The sequence below is a fragment of the Accipiter gentilis genome, chromosome 36 (genome assembly GCF_929443795.1).
Source record: "Accipiter gentilis chromosome 36, bAccGen1.1, whole genome shotgun sequence".
In the NCBI taxonomy this organism is placed as follows: Eukaryota; Metazoa; Chordata; class Aves; order Accipitriformes; family Accipitridae; genus Astur; species Astur gentilis.
The window spans coordinates 450,981-468,868 of NC_064915.1; the positions used below are offsets into that span (position 1 = coordinate 450,981).

Below are 17,888 nucleotides of genomic sequence, written 5' to 3' on the forward strand. Positions count from 1 at the left end.
TATGGGGGTATATAGGGGGGCTGTGGGGCTGCATAGGGGTCAGGTTAGGGCTACAGCAGCACGTAGAGGGATTGTAGGGTTGGGTGGGGGCCTTGGGTGGGGGGTCTGGGGGAGGCATGGGGCTATAAGGTCCTATGGGGGGTCTGTGGGGCTCTATAAGGGGCTGGGATGAGGTTACGGGGGTCTATGGGGCTCTGTAGGGGTCTGGGGTGGGATTAAGGAGCCATAAAGAGGGGGCTGTATAGGGACCCTATTGGGGTGTGGGAGGGGCCCCAGGTCCATATAGGGAGGGCTATTGGACCCCATAGGGGGCCTATAGGGCAGTATTAGGCTCTGGTGTGGGGCTGTGGGGCTCTATAGGGATTGGAGGGGGGGCTGAGCTCACACATGGGGCCTATTGGTGGGGCTCTGGGTCAGTATTAGAGCTGGGGGGGGCTCTGGGACCCTATAGGGGGCTGGGAGGGTGCCTTGCTGTGGGGTCCCCCCCCATTAACCCTTCTCTGCGTGGGTTCTCCCACCCAGACTCAGGGACTTGGGGCAGGCACCCCTGCCCTATGGTGCAGTGTGGGGGGGCTACACGGGGGGGCCCCCCCAGACTGGCCCAAGGGGGCCCTGGCGTTTCAGGGGTGGCCGCAGCCAATAAAGCACTTCCAACCCCCCTCAAAACGAGCCTCTGCTGCCTTTGGACACCCCGGTGTGCAGAGCCCACACCTGCTCCCACTGCTCGGGGTGCCCCCCCCCCCCCCCCGACCTCTTCACTGGGGGGGGGGATGAGTATGGGGGCCTATAAGAGGGGGCTATGGGGCAGTATGGGGGCTCTGCTCCACACCTGCACAGGTGTGCCAGGCCCCGCCCACCCCAGGCCCCACCCCTGTGTCCCCAGGTGGCCCCTGTGACACCCCCCCATGACCTGGGTCCCCATATCCCCAGTACCCCCCGAGCCCCCCCATGACCTGCATTCCCATGTCCCCCCCATCTGCTGTACCCCCACATCTCCCCCCAAGTCCCCCCCATGTCCCCATGACCCATGTGTGTCCCCCATGTGTCGTCCCCCATCCCCATGTCCCCCCCCCGTATCTAGGGCTTAGCTCTGGCTCTTTATTGGTTTCACTCAACTGGACGGTGTGAAAGAAATGGGGGGGGGGGGGGGGCAGGGACATGGGGGGGACACGGGGGGGGTGCCCCCCCCAGGGCTGAGGATGGGGGGTCGGGGGCTTGGAGGGGGACAACAGGTTGGGGGGAGGGTCCCTGGAGGGGGGTCGGGGGAGGGCAGCAGGTTGGGAGGGTCCCGGGGGGGGGGGGGGGGGCGGCTGTGGTTCAGGACAGCTCAGGGTGGGGGCAGGGCCAGGAGGGGGGGGCAGCAGCTCGGGAGGATCCCCGCGGCCCCCCCCGGCCTCGGCCGAGTGTTTGCACTTCTCGGAGCCGCACTGGCAGGGGAAGTATTTGCTCTTGATGTCCCAGAACCGGTCCCCGTAGTCGAACCTGGGGGGGGGGGCGGTCTGTCACCCCACAGCTGCCCCCAGACCCCACAGGTACCTCCCAGCACCCCAGAAGGACCCCCAGCTAGCCCCCAACCCCTGTATCTGCCCCCCCCACCCCCATCTATTTGCACCCCATCACCCCTCTGTCCCCCCATCTGCCCCCCCCCCCCAGCATCCCCCGAGTGTTCCCCAGCCCCCTGCACCCCTCCCCAGTCCTCCACACCCCCCAGATTGCCCTCCAGACCGCCTCTACCCCCCCGGCCCCCCATCTGGCCCCCCCCGGCGCACCCCAGCTCCTCGCCGGGGCGGATGGCGCGGCTGCTGAAGAAGGCGATGCGGGGGAAGCGCAGGTCCTGGTGCAGCATGAACACCCGCACCGGGATGATGTTGGGGTCGCAGAGGTGGTTGATGAAGCGGCTGACGTTGCCGTAGTACCGGGCATCGATACAGTACACCTCCCCGTCCTGTCGCAACAGAGCGTCACGATAGCCTGCCCCCCCCCCCCCACCATCCCCGGATGCTGGGGTTGCCCCTGTTTCCCCCCCCAAACCTTGTTGTCCAGGTCGAAGAGGTAGGAATCATCCTCCCGCACATCGGCCTCCGCGTCCGAGATCAGCTCCCCCACGTACCTGGGGGGGTACGAGGGGGGGCAGTGAGGGCTCCATGGGGACCCACAACCCCCCAAGACTCCTCAGGGACTCCCAGAACCCAGGAGAACCCCCCCTATGCCCCCAAACCCCTAGGGATCCCCCCAAACCAGGATTGAGACCCCCCCTCCAAGTCAGGCCCAGGTATGCCCAAACCACCCGGAATGCCCCCCCCCCCCCCCCAACCAGGAGTGAGAACCCCTCCCAGTGCCCCCCAAAACACAGACTCCCCCAAATCCCCCCCCAAACCAGGCATAAGACCCCCCAAGCCCACAGGAGCCCCCCAAGTCTCCCCCAGTGACCCCCAAACCAGTAACAAAAGCCTCCCCCACCAATCCCCCACACCAATAAACCCCCTCATGGACCCCCCCCAACCAGTGATAAGACCCCCTCAGGGACACCCCCCCAGGATGGACAGATGCACCCCCAGCCCCTCCCCCTTTTGGGGGACCCCCCTCACTCGCAGATGAAGGTGCCGGGGGGGATGGCCTGCAGCGCCCGCACCCCCCACCCCATCTTCGCCGTCCGGTAGAGCTGGAGCCGGACTCTGAGGGGGGAAAGGCAGCAGTTGGGGGGTGCAGGGGGGAGAAATCACAGGGTTTTGGGGTACAGGGGATTGGGTGCAGGCGTGAGGTTTGGGGGGGGGCAAAGGAGGGGTTTTAGGGCTGGAGGGGATGAGGGCATGTGGGGGCAGCTTGGGTGTTAAAGAAAGGAAATGTTGGGGTCACGGAGGGGGATTTGGGTTGCAGCCAGGTTTGGGGGCAGAAGTTTTGGGGGCAGAAGTTTTGGGCACAATCAAGGTGTTTTGGGGCACAGAGGGGTTTTGGGGAGGTGTTCAGGGGTTGGGGGGGGTCTGGGGTTGAAGGGTTTTGGGGGATTTTGGGGCGCACTTGATGCCGCTCTGCACCACCCGGTTCTTGCAGCTGCGCCAGCACGTGCAGGCCTGGTTGCACTCGAAGATCAGGGGGGGCTCGATCTTGTTGAACTCCTGCAGCAGTCGCCCATCCTGAGGGGGGTGTGTGGTGTGTGTGTGAATGGAGGGGGGGGGGGTGTATGTCACTGGGGTCCCCTGCAATAGGGGGGGGTCCCAGACAGAGGGTCCTGGGGTCACAGCTGCAGTTTCAAAGGCTCCCTGCAGTGCAATGGTGGTTTAAGGCCCCCCCCCCCCCCCCCCCCCCCCGCAAGACCCAGGGGTGGTTTCGAGGGACTCCCTAAAGAGCTACAGTGCTCCCTAAAGAGCAAGGCAGGGGATCCCTAAAATGCAACAGCAGGTTTGAGAGGCTCCCTTGGATGCAAGGACAGTTTCAGGGAGGGGGGGAAAGGACGCGACGGGACGGGGACAACACCACCCAGGTTCAATGACAGTTTCAAGACTCCCACCAGGATACAATGGTGGTTTCAAGGGGCCCCCTGAGATACAACAGTGGTTCTGAGGGGGAGCTCAGTGATTTGGGGGAACTCCCTAGAAAACCAGGAGTGTTGCAATGGGCTCCCCAATGGGAGTTTTGAGGGGCTCCCAACTTGCAGTAACAGTGTCGGGGGGGTCCCCAAGCTGTGATGGCAGTTTCGAGGACCCCCCCAGACGTGGCAGGGTTTTGGGGGTCCCCCCCTCACCTTATCATACCAGCAGCGGATGCTGAGCTGCCCGCAGAGGCAGTTGCTGGAGGAGCAGTCGTCCTGGCATGTGCAGTGCTGGGGGGGTGCGGGGGGGGGGGCAAGATCAGGGGCACCCCAAGACCCCAGGCAGCCATCCTGCATGCCCCCCACCCCCCCAGCATGGGGCTCACACCCCCTGAACAGGAGGTGTGCCCCCCAAGCCATTTTGCACCCCAAAATGCTGCTGCCCCCCAAGGCAGGGAGTTTACACCCCAAAGTTGGCATTTTTTCCTCCAAAACCAAAATTTCCCCCCAAGCAAAAACCAGCAGTTTCTCCCCCTGAGGTTCTTTCCTCCCCCCACCAGCAGCAGCTTTGCCCCCACCCCAAAGCAGTGGCTTTGCACCCCAAAAGCAGTTTTCCCCCCACAAGGTGGCTCTTGCCCCACCCAGCAGCAGCTTTACCCCCCAAACCCTCCCTTTTTCACCCTAACAGCACTTCCCCACCCCCCAAAAGCAGCATTCCCCCAGAAGCAGCAGTCCTGGCCCCCCAGGCCCCCGCTGGCCCACCTGGAGGTGGGTGATGTTGTGGTCAATGTTCATGGTGGAGGTCTCGCAGTTCTCAGCAATGTACTTGTAGTCGTCGGGACAGGGCTCCTCGTCCACCCCGTTGACGCAGGGGATGGGCACGTTCTCGTAGCCCCGTGCGACATCCCTGGGGGGGGAGGGGACATGGGCAAGGGGGGCTGGGGTGGGTGGCCCCAAACCCCCCGGCACCTCCCAAAATGTCCTGGCACCCCCCTGATCTCCCTCAAACCCTGCCAGAAGCCCTCAAATCCCTGCAGGACCCCTTGCGGGTGAAGATGTGCTCAGTGCGTGGTGGGAACCCCAGGACCACCCTGGGACCACCCTGGGACCACCCTGGGACCACCCTGGGACCCCCTCCTAAGACCCCCCAAGCCCCTTCCAGACCCCCCAAGCCCTTCCGAAGAATCCCCATACCAGCTGATGATGCACTCAATGTGTAGCAGGAACTACCCCCTGCAACCCCCCTGACCTCCCCATGCGCCCCCCCAATGCCCCCATATCAGCTAACAATGCACTTGGTGTGCAGCGAGCGCTCTGGGATCCCCAGGACCCCCAAAACCCTCCAGGGACCCTCAAACCACCCCCCCACGACTCCCCCCCACACGCCTTCATGACACTTGCCATGCAGCTGGTACCCTTCCGTGCTGTGGGACCCCCCCCAAGACCCAATGGACTCCTGGGACCCCCCAGTCCCCCAGGGACCCCCAAACCCCGCCAGGACCCCCCCATTACCGGCTAATGATGCGCTCAGTGTGGAGGGGTCTCCCCGCGGCCCCCTGCCGCAGCTTGCGGTTGAGCTGCAGGGCCACCCACACCTCCGAGTGCTCCAGCGTCAGGTCCAGCGGCGAGTCCCCCTCCTTGTTCCGCACCTCGGGGTCGGCCCCCCGCGACAGGAACAGGCTGCAGCAGCAGGCGATGGGTCACATTCCCCCCAGCCCCGAAACACCCTCCCCAGAGCCCCCCACACCCTGGGGACCCAGGCGTCCCCCACCCCAGGGGACCCAGGCATCTGAGCATCTCCCACCCTATGGATCAGCACCCAGGTGCCCTTTGCCCCTCCACGATCCCTCCCCAAGGACCCAGGCATCCAGCTCACCACCCTCCCATAGACCCCCTGATCCCCCCAATGACCCAGGTGTCGTCATCCCAGACTGCCTGTGCCCCCACGGACCCAGACATCCAGGCATCTCATGCCCCCCATAGAACCCCCCCACCCCATACGGACCCAGGCATCGGGGTGCCCCCAGCCCCCCCCGCAGCCCCCCCCTTACATGACGCAGTCGTGGTAGCTCTCGCGGGCAGCGATGTGGAGGGGGGTGTCCCCGTGGAAGTTGACGGCGTGCAGGTCGCACTGGGCGTTCAGCAGCACCTCGGCGATCTCTGCGCTGCCCGTGAAGGAGGCCCAGTGCAGGCAGATGTTCTCCTCCTGCCCGTGGCAGGGGGCACCGTCCGTCAGGAACCTGCCCCCCCCACACACCCCGGAGCAAAACCCACCTCCCGGGGTGCAAAACCAGCCTCTGGGTCCTCAAAACTGCCCCAAGGAGGAGGGAATTAGCCTGGGGGGGGCCCTCGAAACCACCTTTGGTAGGGATGGGGGGAGCTTAAAACTGCCCCAAAGGGGATGGGGGGGTCTTGAAACCATCCTAGGAAAGACCAGGGAGGCCTTGAAACCACCCCCAGTAGGGATGGGGACTCCAAAACCACCATTAGAAAGGACTTTGAAAGTGGTGGGGCTTTGAAATCACCCTGGGGGGCCTCAAAACCACCCTCTGTGGTGACAAGGAGGTCTTGAAACAGCCCCAGAAGAGCCTCAAAAGCGGGGGGGGGGGGGGGCCTGGAAACCGCTGCCGGGGGAGGACTCACGTTGTCGGTGAGAGTGACATCGGCGCCACGCGTCAGCAGCCGTCGAATGACCTCGATGTGCTTGTGCTCGGCCGCCCAGATGATGGGGGTCCAACCCCCGTTGTCCTGGGAAGGGCAAGGCAAGGGGGGTCAGTGTCACCCGGACGCCAGGGTCCCCCCGTAGCCCCCCCAGACACCAGGGTCCCACCTGGGCGTTGACGTCCACCTGCCCGGTGGAGAGCAGCAGGTCGACCATCTCCAGGTTGCCGTTCTTGGCAGCGTGGTGGAGGCAGGTGGAGCCGTCCTCCTCCTGGGGGGTGTGGGCGATGACATCAGCAAAGGGTGGCGACGACGTCAGCAGGGAGGGGGTGTGATGCCATGACCCACCTTGCTGTAGACGCAGCCGCCCCGCCGCACCATGTACCGCGCCGCCTCCACGTGGTTGTTGGCCACCGCCTCCATCAGCGGCGTCCGGCGCAGCTTGTCCGTCGCATTGATGTTGGCACCCGCCTTGGGGGGAGAGGGGGGGGCGGGGGGGTGTCAGGGACACTCCAAGACCCGCCCCCCCCGAGCCCCAAGGACCGTTCCCAGGACCCTCACCTGCACCAGGAGGTGGTGGACCTCCAAGAAGCCCTATAAGAGCCCCATGGCCCCTCCAGCACATCCCAGAGACACCCCGCCCCCAGGATGCTCTTGACCCTCAGCACCCCCACCACCACCCCCAGGGACCGCCCAGAGCCCCCCAGCACCCCAAGGATCCCCAGGGATCTCCAGAACCCTCCCCACCCTGTGCCCCAGTGATCCCGAAAGACCCCCCCCAGGGATCCCCCAAATCCACCTAGGGCACCCTGGAGCCCCCCCTAAATGTCCCTGACCCCCAGAGACCCCCAAACCTGCAGCAGGAGATAGCAGATTTTGAGGTGCCCCCTGGGAACCCCCCCAGCCCACCTGCAGCAGGAGGTGGCAGATTTCGAGGTACCCCTTCTGCGCTGCCGCGTGCAGGGGGGTGCGCTTGCTCTGAGCATCGCTCTGGAAGTTGGGGTCCAGGTTGTCCACTGGGGGGGGGGGGGCAGTCAGGGGAGGGTGTGAGGACCCCCCGGGGCACTGGGACAACCCAACGCCCCTGAGGACACCCCAAAGTCCTCCCGGGACCCTGCAGGCACCCCCGCTCCGTGAGGGACACTCAGGGGGCTCCAGGACCCCCCCCGGACCCCCACTCACGCAGCATGAGGACGACTTTCTGCAGTTCTCCTTGCTTGACGGAGACGTAGAGCTGCCGGGGGTGGAACCGCAGCTTCTTCCGCCTGCGGAGGTACTGGGGGTACTGGGAGCACTGGGAGGCTGGGGGACCCCACACTGGGGTACTGGGAGGCACTGGGTGCCAGGGGGACCCTGCACTGTGGGTACCGGGAGGACCCCATACACGGGCACTGGGTGTCAGGGGGACCCTGGAATAGGGGTACTGGGAGCACTGGGGGGACCCCATACAGGGGCACTGGGTGTCAGGGGGAACCTGCAGTGGGGGTACTGGGAGCACTGGGAGATGCCGTATGGGGGAACTAAGAGGTTGGGGGAACTTGGCACCGGGAGACCCCAGAGAGGGGGAGTTTTGGGGGGGTTGGGGGCACAAGAGGGGCTCAGAAAGGGTTGGGGGGGGGTGTTCAGAAGAGGTTTGGAGAGTGTCAATATAAGTTTGGGGGGATCAGGAGGGGTTGAGAGCTCAAAGGACTCAGGAAAGGCTGGGGATGCTCGGGGGGGGGGGGGGGGCGCGCTCAGGAAGGTTTGGGGGTTCCCAGGGGGATCGGGGGGGGCACCCACCTCTCAGCCTCCTGCCCCACCAGCGCCTTCTCCAGCAGGTCGCGGGCGGGCCCCGGCGCCAGCCCCCGGGCCGAGAGGGCCCCCCCCGAGGGCAGGGCCAGCGTCGGCCCCCCCGAGCTGTCGATGGGCTCGGCCCGGGGGTCCGGGGGGGGTGCCCGGCCCTCGCCCTGCCCCCGCATCCGTGCGCTGGGGAGGGATTGGGGGGGATGTCAGGGTGGCTGGGGCACCCCTGGGACCCCCCACCACCCCAAACCTCTTAAGTCCTTTCACCCCCAAACACCCCCTGAGATGCCTCCAGACCCCTACACAGCCCCCCAGACCCCTTTAAGCCCCCCAAACTTTTTTAAGACACACCCCCCCAAGCACCCTCAGGCTCCTCACACCCCTGTGTACCCCCCAGATGTCCCCCAAGACCCCCCTAAAGCCCTGTGTACCCCACAAACCCCTCTGTATCCCCCCAGAACCCTCTCAAGAACCCCAAAACCCCTGTGTACCCTCAGAGCCCCCCTAGGCCCGCCCCTTCATAGCCCCCTCAAGACTCCCTTAAACCCCTGTATACTTCCCCAATTCCTCCGACCCTAAACCACCAAAAGCTTCCCCAAACTCCTGTATCCCCTTTCCCAGATACCCCCAAACCCCTCCCCCAGATGACCCTAAAACCCCCCAAGCCCGGCCAAAACCCCTTCATACCCCCCCCCCCCCCCAAACTCCCGCATCCCATACCTGGGAGTGGGGGCGTCAGTGCGGGGGGCCGGGGCACGGCGTCGGTGCTCGGGGGGGGCGGTGGCAGGGGCTGGGGGGGCCCCCTCGGTGCGGGGCAGCGTCACCTCCTGAGCTTCGGAGGCGTCTTCCCCACAGTGGGGGCAGAAAATCATCCCGTTGAGCTGCGAGACACAGCCCCGGTGGAACCGGTGCCCGATCCGCACGTCAGGGTGGCACTCCAGGAACGTCCCCTGGGGGGGCACAGGGGGGTCAGAGGGTCCTCAAGAAGTCTTAGGGGGTCTCCAAGGGGGCATATGGGGGGGTACAGGGGGTCCGGGGGGCCCAGCACCAATCTGGACATTGGGATGGCACTCCAAGAACGTCCCCTGGGGGGGCACAGGAGTCCCCTAAGGGGCCCACTGGACACCCCCTTGCCACTCGCAGCAGTGCAGAAGTAGCCGCAGCCAGGGGAAGCAGTAGTGCCTGTGGGGGGGTCCCTGTGCCCCCCCCGGGCTGTGTGACACCCCCACCCCCCCGCAAGTCTTGGGGACCCCCCCACTCACAGCGGTGCAGAAGTAGCCACAGCCGGGGCAGCAGTGGTGCTTGACCATGCGGGCGCGGTGGCTCTCGCACAGCACCATCAGGGGCACGCGGCTGGACGGGCGCATCGTCTCCCGCTTCAGGATGCTGCTGCCGCAGCCGCTCAGCTAGGGGGGGCCGGTGGGGGGGGGGGGGTGTCAGTGCTGGGGGGGGGAGGGGTGGGTGGGTTCTGCCACCCCGATCTCACTTGGGGACCCTCACCACTCCTGCTGGGTCACCAGGGTGCCTGGGTCTCTCCCGCAAACACTTGGGTGTCCCCCCCCCGCCATGCACCCCTGAGTCTCCCCCCAGATGCCGGGGCCACCCCCAAAACACTGAGTCTCCCCCCAGATGCTGGGGCCACCCCCCAAAACGCTGGGGCTCCCCTCCTCCCTCCTGCGTGTCTGGGTCCCCCTGACACTCAGTGCCCCCCCGCCACCGCCCTGGTCCCCCCAGATGCCCAGGCCCTCCCCCCAGCCCCCACCCTCTCCCCACCCGTGGGTTCCCTGCCCACCCCTGGGTGTCCCCCCCGGGTCCTCCCCCGGGTTCCCCCACACCCCTGGGTCCCCTCCCAGCCCCCACCCCCTTTTTCCACCCCCGGGTGCCCCCCCGGCCCCCACCTGCCCGTCGACGCTCTCGGTGGCCATGCAGAGCCCCCGCGCCCCCTCGCCCCCCCGCTCCACCTTGGGGGCCTCCATGCGGCAGGAGCAGAGGGGCAGCTCCTCGAATCGCTCCGCCTCCAGCCCCCCCAGCGCCCCCGCCGGCCCTGCGGGGGAGGGGGGGGGCAGCTCCGTGAGGGGCGGGGCCGGGGTGGGGGCGTGGCCGCGAGGGGAGGGGCAGCGCCTGCGGGCGGGGTCTAGGGACAGAGGGCGGGACCGCGGTGGGGGACAGTGCCTGGGGCGGGGCTTCAGAGGTGGGGGCGTGGTCCGGGAGCGGGGGCGGGACCGCGAAGGGAGGGGGTGAGCACCTGGGGGCGGGGGTCTATGGGAGTGGGGTCTTGGAGGGCGCGGTCTATGGGGGGCAGGGCCGCGAGGGAGGACAGTGCCTGGGGGCAGGGCCTCAGAGAGGTGGGGGCGTGGTCTAGGACCAGGGGCGGGGCAGCGAGGGATGGCAGGGACTGGGATTGCACCTGGGGGCGGGGCCTCGGAGGGTGGGGGCGTGGTCTAGGGCGGGAGCGTCATCTAGGGCCTTGGCGGGGCCACAGGAGAGGCTGCAGAGCAGCATGGGACTGCATCTGGGGGTGGAGCCAGTGCCGGGGGGCAGGGCATCGGAGGATGGGGGCGTGGCCTAGGACCAGGAGGGATGGCTGGGCCCCAGGAGTGCTGCTGTGGGCGTGGCCAGACAGCCTGAGAAAGCTGGGACTGGCAGGGGGGTGGCCAGGGAATGGGGCGTGGCCTCACCTGGGGGCTGCGGGGAGAGGGCTCCGCCCCCCGGCAGCTGCAGGCAGCCCAGGGGCACCTCGGTGTATTCGCTGGGGGGGGCCCCGGGGGGGGCTCCGGGCACCCCTGGGGGGGGAGGGAGGGAGGGGTCAGGCAGGGCCGGGGGCCACGCCCCCCTCAGTCACCCCTTCAAGGCTGCCCACACCACATTCGTGTGTGTTGGGACCCCCCCTTTGGCTGATATCACCACCTTAAGCCCCCCCCCACCACCACCATTTCAGGGGTCCCCTTTCCCCAAGTCCTCCAGTTTGGGGCTCCCTCATTCCCCATTTCCCCATGTCAAGCCTCCCCCCTCCCCAACCTACGAGTTTCAAGGCCTCTGTCCCCCAAATTTATCCGTTTTGGGGGTCTCCCTCTCCAATTTACAAGTCCCGAGGCTTATAACACATCCCTCCCCGACACCCCCCACCCCGGGGAGCCCCCACCTCTCTCCTTGGCCCGGGGATCCTTCCGCTTGCGCTTCCGCGCCGGTTTCAGCCAAGGACTCTCCTTCCAGCGGCGCCGGGCCCTGCGCCGGGCGCTGGAGGCACTCTGCGGGGGGGACACACGCACACTCTGTCAGGGCCCCCCCAAACCTCCCCTGACCCCCCATCCCGCAGCCCCCGGTGCCCCTCACCCGGTCTGAGGCGTTGCCCGACTCCTCATCCTCCTCCTCTTCTTCCTCGTCCTCCTCCTCCTCCTCCTCTTCATCTTCCTCATCTTCCTCCTCTTCCTCCTCCTCACTCAGCGCCTCACCGGCCCCCTCCCCCTCCGACTGAGACCCCCCCCATGTGAACTCAGGCATCCAGGAGCCCCCCCAGTGCCTCCCAGTGACACCCCAGCTCCCCATGCTGATCCCAGGCTGCTCCGATGCCCACCCCCCCATCCCTCCCAGTTCCACTAGGGACCCCCCAGTAACCAGCAATGACTCCCCCATACACTGCATCACCCCTCCAGTGCTCCCCAGTCCTCCCAGTAAGCCCTCAGCCTCAACCAGTGCCTCCCCCAGTATGTTCCAGTAAGTTGCATCATGTGTCTATGCCCCCCAAGTCCCCCCACAAGGCTGCCCCAGAGCCCCCTGGTCCCTCCCACTGACATCCCAGCATTAACCCATCATCTCTCAACAACCCCCAAGTCCCCCCCGGGCTGCCCCAGAGCTCTCCAGTCCTTCCCAGTGACCCTCCAGTGCCTCCCAGTGACCTCCCAGTCCCTCCCAGTGACACACATCCACACCCCCCCCCCCCAGTCCCACCTTGCTGTCCGAGTCCCCATGCCCGTCCACGCTGAAGCCGTCGTAGAAAAGGGAGAAACTGCCGCCACCTTCGCTGTCCCAGTCGTCACTGGGCCGGGTTCCGCGGGGGGGGGCAGCCATCTCCTCTGTCACTGTGATCTGACGGGAGAGGGGTGCAGTGGGGACTTAGGGGGACCCAAGCATCCGGGCTGGGGGGGCAGGGGCGACGCCAGTGTGTGGGCATACCTCGGTGCTGGCGCGGGGGCTGGGTCTCTGCAGCCGTTTGTGCAGCCCCTCGGGGCCGTAGTCCATCTTGGGGCGTTTGGGGGGCTCTGGGGGGGGGAGGAGTAAGGGGGTTCAGGGGTCAGGGGTGACCCCCCAGCCCCGCAACTGCCCCGCCAGACCCTCTCACTGCTCCCCAACCTGCCCCATGACCTCTCAAACTCCCCATTCCTGCTCCTAGGACCCCCAGGACCCCCTCAGTTCCCCCCCCCAGGGGCTCCCCCAGCCCCGCAGTACCCCACCCCATCTCACCCCCCCACCCTGAGACCCACCAGGCTCTTCAATGCTGCGCAGCTCATCCGAAACCCTGAAGTGCAGCATCTCCGACACCCGCTTCTCGGGGACCTGCGAGGCATGGAAGGGACCCAGGCGTCCAGGGGGGAAACCCAGGCATGGGGGTGGGGGGAAACCCAGGCATTGGGGGGGACGACACACCGCCACCCACCCATAAAGGACCCAGGCATCTGGGGCCCCCACCTGTCCGTTGCTGGGCTTGGCCATGGTCTTGCGGGCCCGGTGGACCTTGGGGCGGGCAGGGGGCTCGGGGGGGGCTGGGGTGGGCTCCGGGGGGGCTGGCGGGGAGGCAGGTGGGGGGGGCCGCCCGCCGGGGAGGCTGAGGAGCCTCAGAGCCAGGCTCTGCCCCGGGGGGGACTTCCCTGCCCCTGTCAAGGACATCTTGGCCCGGCTTGGGGGGGCTGGGGGGGGACCCCCAACCACCCCCCGCCCCGGAGAGCCCGGCAGTGTCTTCGTCGCGTGGCCTAGGGGCAAAAGGTCATGAGACACCCCCAAAATAACACCCCAAAGCCCCCGATGCCACCCAGACTCAGACAACGTCCCCCCCACAAACCTCCCTGAACGCCCAAAATACTTCCTAGCTCTCCTGGACTCCCCCACACCCTCCACAAACCCTCGACCACCCCCCAAAACCCTCCCTGAGCCCCCAGTACACCTCCCAAGCCCCCCCATAAGGCTCTAAAGACTCCATAGGGCCCCCCAAAATGTCCCTGAACCACCCAACCCCCCAGGCCCCCCCAAAAATGCCCCTAAACCCCACCCGGGACGCCCCCAGACCCCCTTTAAAGCTCCCCCCCACCCCCAAAACACCCCTAGACCCTCCCAGAACGCCTCTGCCCCCCCCCCCCCCGACCCCCAAATACATCCCCGGATTCCTCCCCACCCCCCGTTACCTGGCAGCCCCTTAGGGCTGGCACCGGCCGGGGGGGCCCCCTGCGGCCCCTCCCCCTCGGGGGACCCCCCCCCACCCTCTCGGCTGCTCCCGGACGCCTGGATCCCCCCGTGTTCCTCCTCGGGGGGGGCGCCCCCCACGCTGGGGGGGGTCCCCCCGCTCTGGGGGGGGTCAGGGGGGGCGGGGCTGCTGGGGAGGAGCCCTGGGTGGGGGGGAGACGGGGGTCAGGGGATGTAAGGGGGGTCGGGGGATCAAGGCGGGAGTCAAGGGTGCTGCCCCCCTCCCCCCCGCACTCACCGGGATCTCCCGCCGCCTCCACCACGAGGGTCCCGCCGGGGGGGTCCTGGGGGGGCAGAGAGGGGTGAGGGCGGGGGGACCCAGGCGTCCGCGGGGGGGGGGGGGGGGGGGAACGACACCCAGGCGTCCGGACCACGCCCCCCCCCCGCCCCCCGACAGCACAAAGGCGCCGGCGCAGCCCCTCCCTCCCCCCGGACGCCCGGGTGTCGTGTCCCCCCCCTCGGCCTCGATCTCGCTGTGCCCCCCCCTTCCTCCTCCTCCTCCCGTCGTCCCCCCCCCCCCCCCCCCCCGGACCTCGCCGCCTCCCGCCACCTCCATCGCTGCCGGCCGCCGCCGCGCGCGCGCGCCGCTTCCGACGTCACGGCGCGGGAAAAGGGCGGGGCTCCCCGCTTAAAGGGACCGCGGACGCCGCCCCGCCCACTTCCCTCGGCGTCCGGGGGCATTGTCTTCCCCGGGGGGGCGGAACCCAGGCTTGCTCCGCCCCACCCCGCAGACCACGCCCCCTCCAGGCGCTCGGGCCCCCCGTTCTCCTGGGGGGGGGACCCCAACCTGCTCCCCCCCGTGACCCAAAATCGGCGGTTGGTTTTGCTTTGTTATTTTTCTCATTTATTACAAAAAGTCTCTAAGAGTGGCGGTGGGGGACGGGACACCCCCCAAAAGGGGACCCCAGCATCCACGTAGCCCCCCCCCTCCTCCGCTCTAACCCCTACCCTCGCTATCCCCCATTGCAACCCCCCAGGAGGGACCCAGGCATTCGGGTCCCCCCTGCCCCCAACTTTAACCCTCTACCCCCCAGCCCCCCCCCCCCCTCCAAAGGGGACCCAGGCATCCGGGGCCCCCCCCCCTCCAATCCCCCCCCCCCCCACTCCTTCCCCCCCTACACTACAGAGAACCCAGGCATCCGGGTGGGGACCCAGGCATCTGGGCAGCCCCCCTCCCCTCAAATCTCCTTCCCCCCCCCATCACTACAAGCTAAAGGGGAACCCAGGCGTCCGGGGGGGGGGTGCCCGGCATCCAGGGGGGGACACACGACCCAGGTCTCAGGGTGACCCCACATGACCTTTCCTACAAGCTACAGGGAGAACCCCAGCATCTGGGGGGGACACCCCCGTGACACTCCCCCCCCCCCCCCCCCCCCAAGAGAGGACCCAGGTGTCTGGGGTGGGGAGGGGGGGAAACAAAGCCCGCCTTTGAGGGGGGGGCTGGACCCCAACATCCACCAAGGGACCCCGGTGCCCAAGACCAGCAAACCCAGCGTCTGGGGGCGGGGGGGGGAACGATGGCGTCTGGTCAGGGTGACCCCCCTTTATCCATGGGGTGAGCTGGGTGTCCGAGTGGGGTGTCCGTGGGGGGACCCACACATCTGGGCAGAGCCCCCCCCTTATCTACGAGGGAACCCAGGCGTCTGGCTGAAGGCGACCCCCCCCTTATCCATGGGGGTGACCCAGGCGTCCAGGTGGGGTGCACCCCCTTATCTGCAGCGGGGGGGGACGGGACGACCCAGGCATCTGGGTCCCACAAACCCATCGTCCTTGGGGGGGACCCCAGCGTCTGGGTGCCGCGCGCCCCCCTTATCCACAGAGGAACCCCGGCGTCCCGGCGGGGCGACCCCCCCTCATCCACAGATGAACGCCGGCATCCCGGCGGGGTGCACCCCATTATCCGCCGAGGGACCCAGGCATCCGGGCAGACCCCCTCCCCCGCTCCGGTGCAGCTGACCCCGGGGGTCCCCCCCACCCGCCCCCCCCGGCCCCGTCAGCGGACGAGGACGTTGATCTCGGCCACGCTGGCCTCCAGCACGTTCTCGGCGGTGGTCTTGCCGTGCTGCTCCTTGAGGTGCCGGCGGATGGCGGGTTTGTGGGCGAAGCGGACGTCGCAGTAGGAGCAGCGGTACGGCCGCTCGCCGCTGTGGAGGTTCATGTGGTCGTGCAGCGTCGACTTCTGGGTGAAGCTCTTGCCGCAGACGCCGCAGCCGTGCGACTTGACGCCGCGGTGGACGTTCATGTGCCGGTTGAGGTTGCTGCTGTGGTTGAACTGCTTCCCGCACCGCGGGCACATGAAGACGAAGTGCTGGGCCCGCATGTGGAACACCAGCTTCTCCACGCCCTGGAAGGCCTCGCCGCACTTCCCGCACCGCGCCGGGGCCGCCGCCGGGGCCGCCGCCGGGGCCGCTGATGCCGCCGCTGATGCCGCCGCCGATGCCGCCGCTGCCGCCGGCGGGTTGGCACCGCCTGGCTCCTCCGCCGCTGTCCCGCTGCCGCCGCCGCCACCGCTGCCGCCGGGGAAGATGAGGAGCCCCTCGCCTTCAGCGTCCTCGGCCAGGCTGTAACACGCCTTCACCACCCCCAGCGGCGGGGGCCGGGGGGGCTCGGGGGGGGCCGATGGCCCCTCCGCCGCCGCCGTCGCCGCCGCCTGCGGCCACGTGCGGGGTCCCCGCCGCCGCCGCGCCCCCGCCGCCACCGCCGCTGCTGCCGCCGCCGCCGGCTCCACCTTGACGATGCAGACGTCTGGTGCGGCGTCCTCCTCCTCCTCCTCCTCCTCTTCCTCCTCGGGCTTGGGGGGTGGCGGGGGGCGCAGGGGGGGCTGCCCGGCGGGGGGGGGCGGCTGGATGAAGCGGGCGAGGGCGCCGCGGCAGCGCTCCACCACGTGCTCCATCTGCAGGTAGCTGGCGGCCGTCAGGTAATTAACGAGGTCGCGGCCAGCGAACTCGAGGGCGCCGGTGTAGCAGGAGAGGAGGAGGTCGGCCAGGACGCGGGCGCTGTGGGCCAGCGAGACACGGAGCTCGGCCGCCGGGTTGAGGAGGAACTGGTCGCGGAGGAAGGGGGAGCAGGCGGCCAGGATGACGCGGTGGCCTCGGAAGCGCAGGCTCCGCGCCACGATGGTGACGTCGCAGAAGCGCTCCTCCGCCCGTAGCCGGTTCATGCTCCGCAGGGCGGCCGCCTCGTGGCCCGGCAGCTGGAAACGCAGCACCTCTGCGCACGACGACATGGTGGCCGGGGCGCCGCAGGGACTGGGAGCGCTGGGGAGGGTTACTGGGGGGAATGGGGGCTCTGGCAGGGGTTAGTGGGGGGACCGGGAGCACTGGAGGGGTTACCGGGGGCACTGGGAGGTGTTACTGGGGGGACCAGGAACACTAAGGGAGGGTTACGGGGGGGACTGGGAGCACTGGGAGGGGCTACTGGGGTGAATGGGGTCACTGGGAGAGTTACTCGGGGACTGGGGGCACTGGGAGGGGCTACTGGGAGCACTGGGAGGTGTTACTGGAGGGACTGGGAGCACGGGGGGAATGGGAGCACTGGAAGGGGTTACTGGGGGGACTGGGAACACTGGGGAGGGAACACTGGGGGAATGGGAGCACTGGGAGCACTGGAAGGGGTTACTGGGGGGACTGGGAACACTGGGGTGGGAACACTGGGGGAATGGGAGCACTGGGAGCACTGGAAGGGGTTACTGGGGGAACTGGGAGCAATGGGAGGGTTACTGGGAGCACGGGGAGCAATAAGACAGGTTAGTGGGGGGACCAGGAGCACTGGAAGGGGTTACCGGGAGCAACAGGAGGGCTTACTGGGGGCACGAGGAGCACTGGGAGGGGCTACTGAGGAGACTGGGAGCACTGGGAGGGGTTACTGGGAACACTGGGAAAGGCTGCTGGGAGGACTCGGAACAATGGGAGCACTGGGAGGGAGAGCTGGGGGGACGGGGAGGGGTTACTGAGGGGGCCAGGAGCAGCAGGAGGGATTACTGGGAGCACTGGGACGGGGCACTGGGAGCAACGGGAGGGGGTGCTGGGGCTGCTGGGAGCGCAGGGGGCACCGGGAGCGCTGCGGAACGGACGGGGGGCACTGGGGGCAGTGGCGGAAGGGGGAGGGGTCGCTGGGAGCGCTGGGAGGGGGCGCCGGGGGTCACGTGGCTCCACCTGGGGAGACAAGGCCGCGCTGACGTCACCGCGCGCCCCCCGCCCCCCCACCGGCCCCCGCCCGCCCCCCCCATTGGCCCGCGCGGGGCCCCCCCGCGCCCCCATTGGTCCCCGCGGGCCGGGCCCCTATTGGCCCCCCCCCCGGCCCCCCCCGCGCCCCCGTTGGCCGCCCCCGCCTCGCCCCCCCGCGCGCGCCGTTACCGCCTCGAGCGCCGCCGGCGCGCGGCAGCGCCGTTAAAGGGGCCGCGGCGGGGGAGGGGGCGCGGCGCGGGGCATTGTGGGATGCGGGGGGACACGGCCGGGGGGGC

General features: G+C 68.4%; 2 protein-coding genes across 2 annotated transcripts; both read right to left on the minus strand.

Annotated features, from left to right (window-relative positions):
• Positions 1 to 50: 50 nt before the first annotated feature.
• On the minus strand, positions 51 to 14,027 carry EHMT2 (euchromatic histone lysine methyltransferase 2). The gene is made up of 29 exons (XM_049792685.1): positions 13,959 to 14,027; positions 13,665 to 13,710; positions 13,369 to 13,569; positions 12,659 to 12,939; positions 12,454 to 12,526; positions 12,146 to 12,231; positions 11,921 to 12,058; positions 11,306 to 11,443; positions 11,115 to 11,220; positions 10,651 to 10,755; positions 9,871 to 10,016; positions 9,235 to 9,378; positions 8,693 to 8,922; positions 7,970 to 8,155; positions 7,373 to 7,455; positions 7,100 to 7,206; positions 6,539 to 6,661; positions 6,360 to 6,461; positions 6,173 to 6,277; positions 5,581 to 5,735; positions 5,042 to 5,209; positions 4,292 to 4,436; positions 3,743 to 3,820; positions 3,019 to 3,134; positions 2,589 to 2,675; positions 2,032 to 2,110; positions 1,770 to 1,945; positions 1,231 to 1,482; positions 51 to 105 (listed from the first exon to the last, which is right to left on the minus strand). The coding sequence occupies exons 1-29, from the start codon at positions 13,980 to 13,982 to the stop codon at positions 51 to 53; spliced, it is 3,735 nt and encodes a 1,244-aa protein (XP_049648642.1). The 5' UTR covers positions 13,983 to 14,027.
• Positions 14,028 to 14,543: 516 nt separating this feature from the next.
• On the minus strand, positions 14,544 to 17,864 carry ZBTB12 (zinc finger and BTB domain containing 12). The gene is made up of 2 exons (XM_049792983.1): positions 17,782 to 17,864; positions 14,544 to 17,580 (listed from the first exon to the last, which is right to left on the minus strand). The coding sequence occupies exon 2, from the start codon at positions 16,650 to 16,652 to the stop codon at positions 15,420 to 15,422; it is 1,233 nt and encodes a 410-aa protein (XP_049648940.1). The 5' UTR covers positions 16,653 to 17,580; positions 17,782 to 17,864; the 3' UTR covers positions 14,544 to 15,419.
• Positions 17,865 to 17,888: the final 24 nt, after the last annotated feature.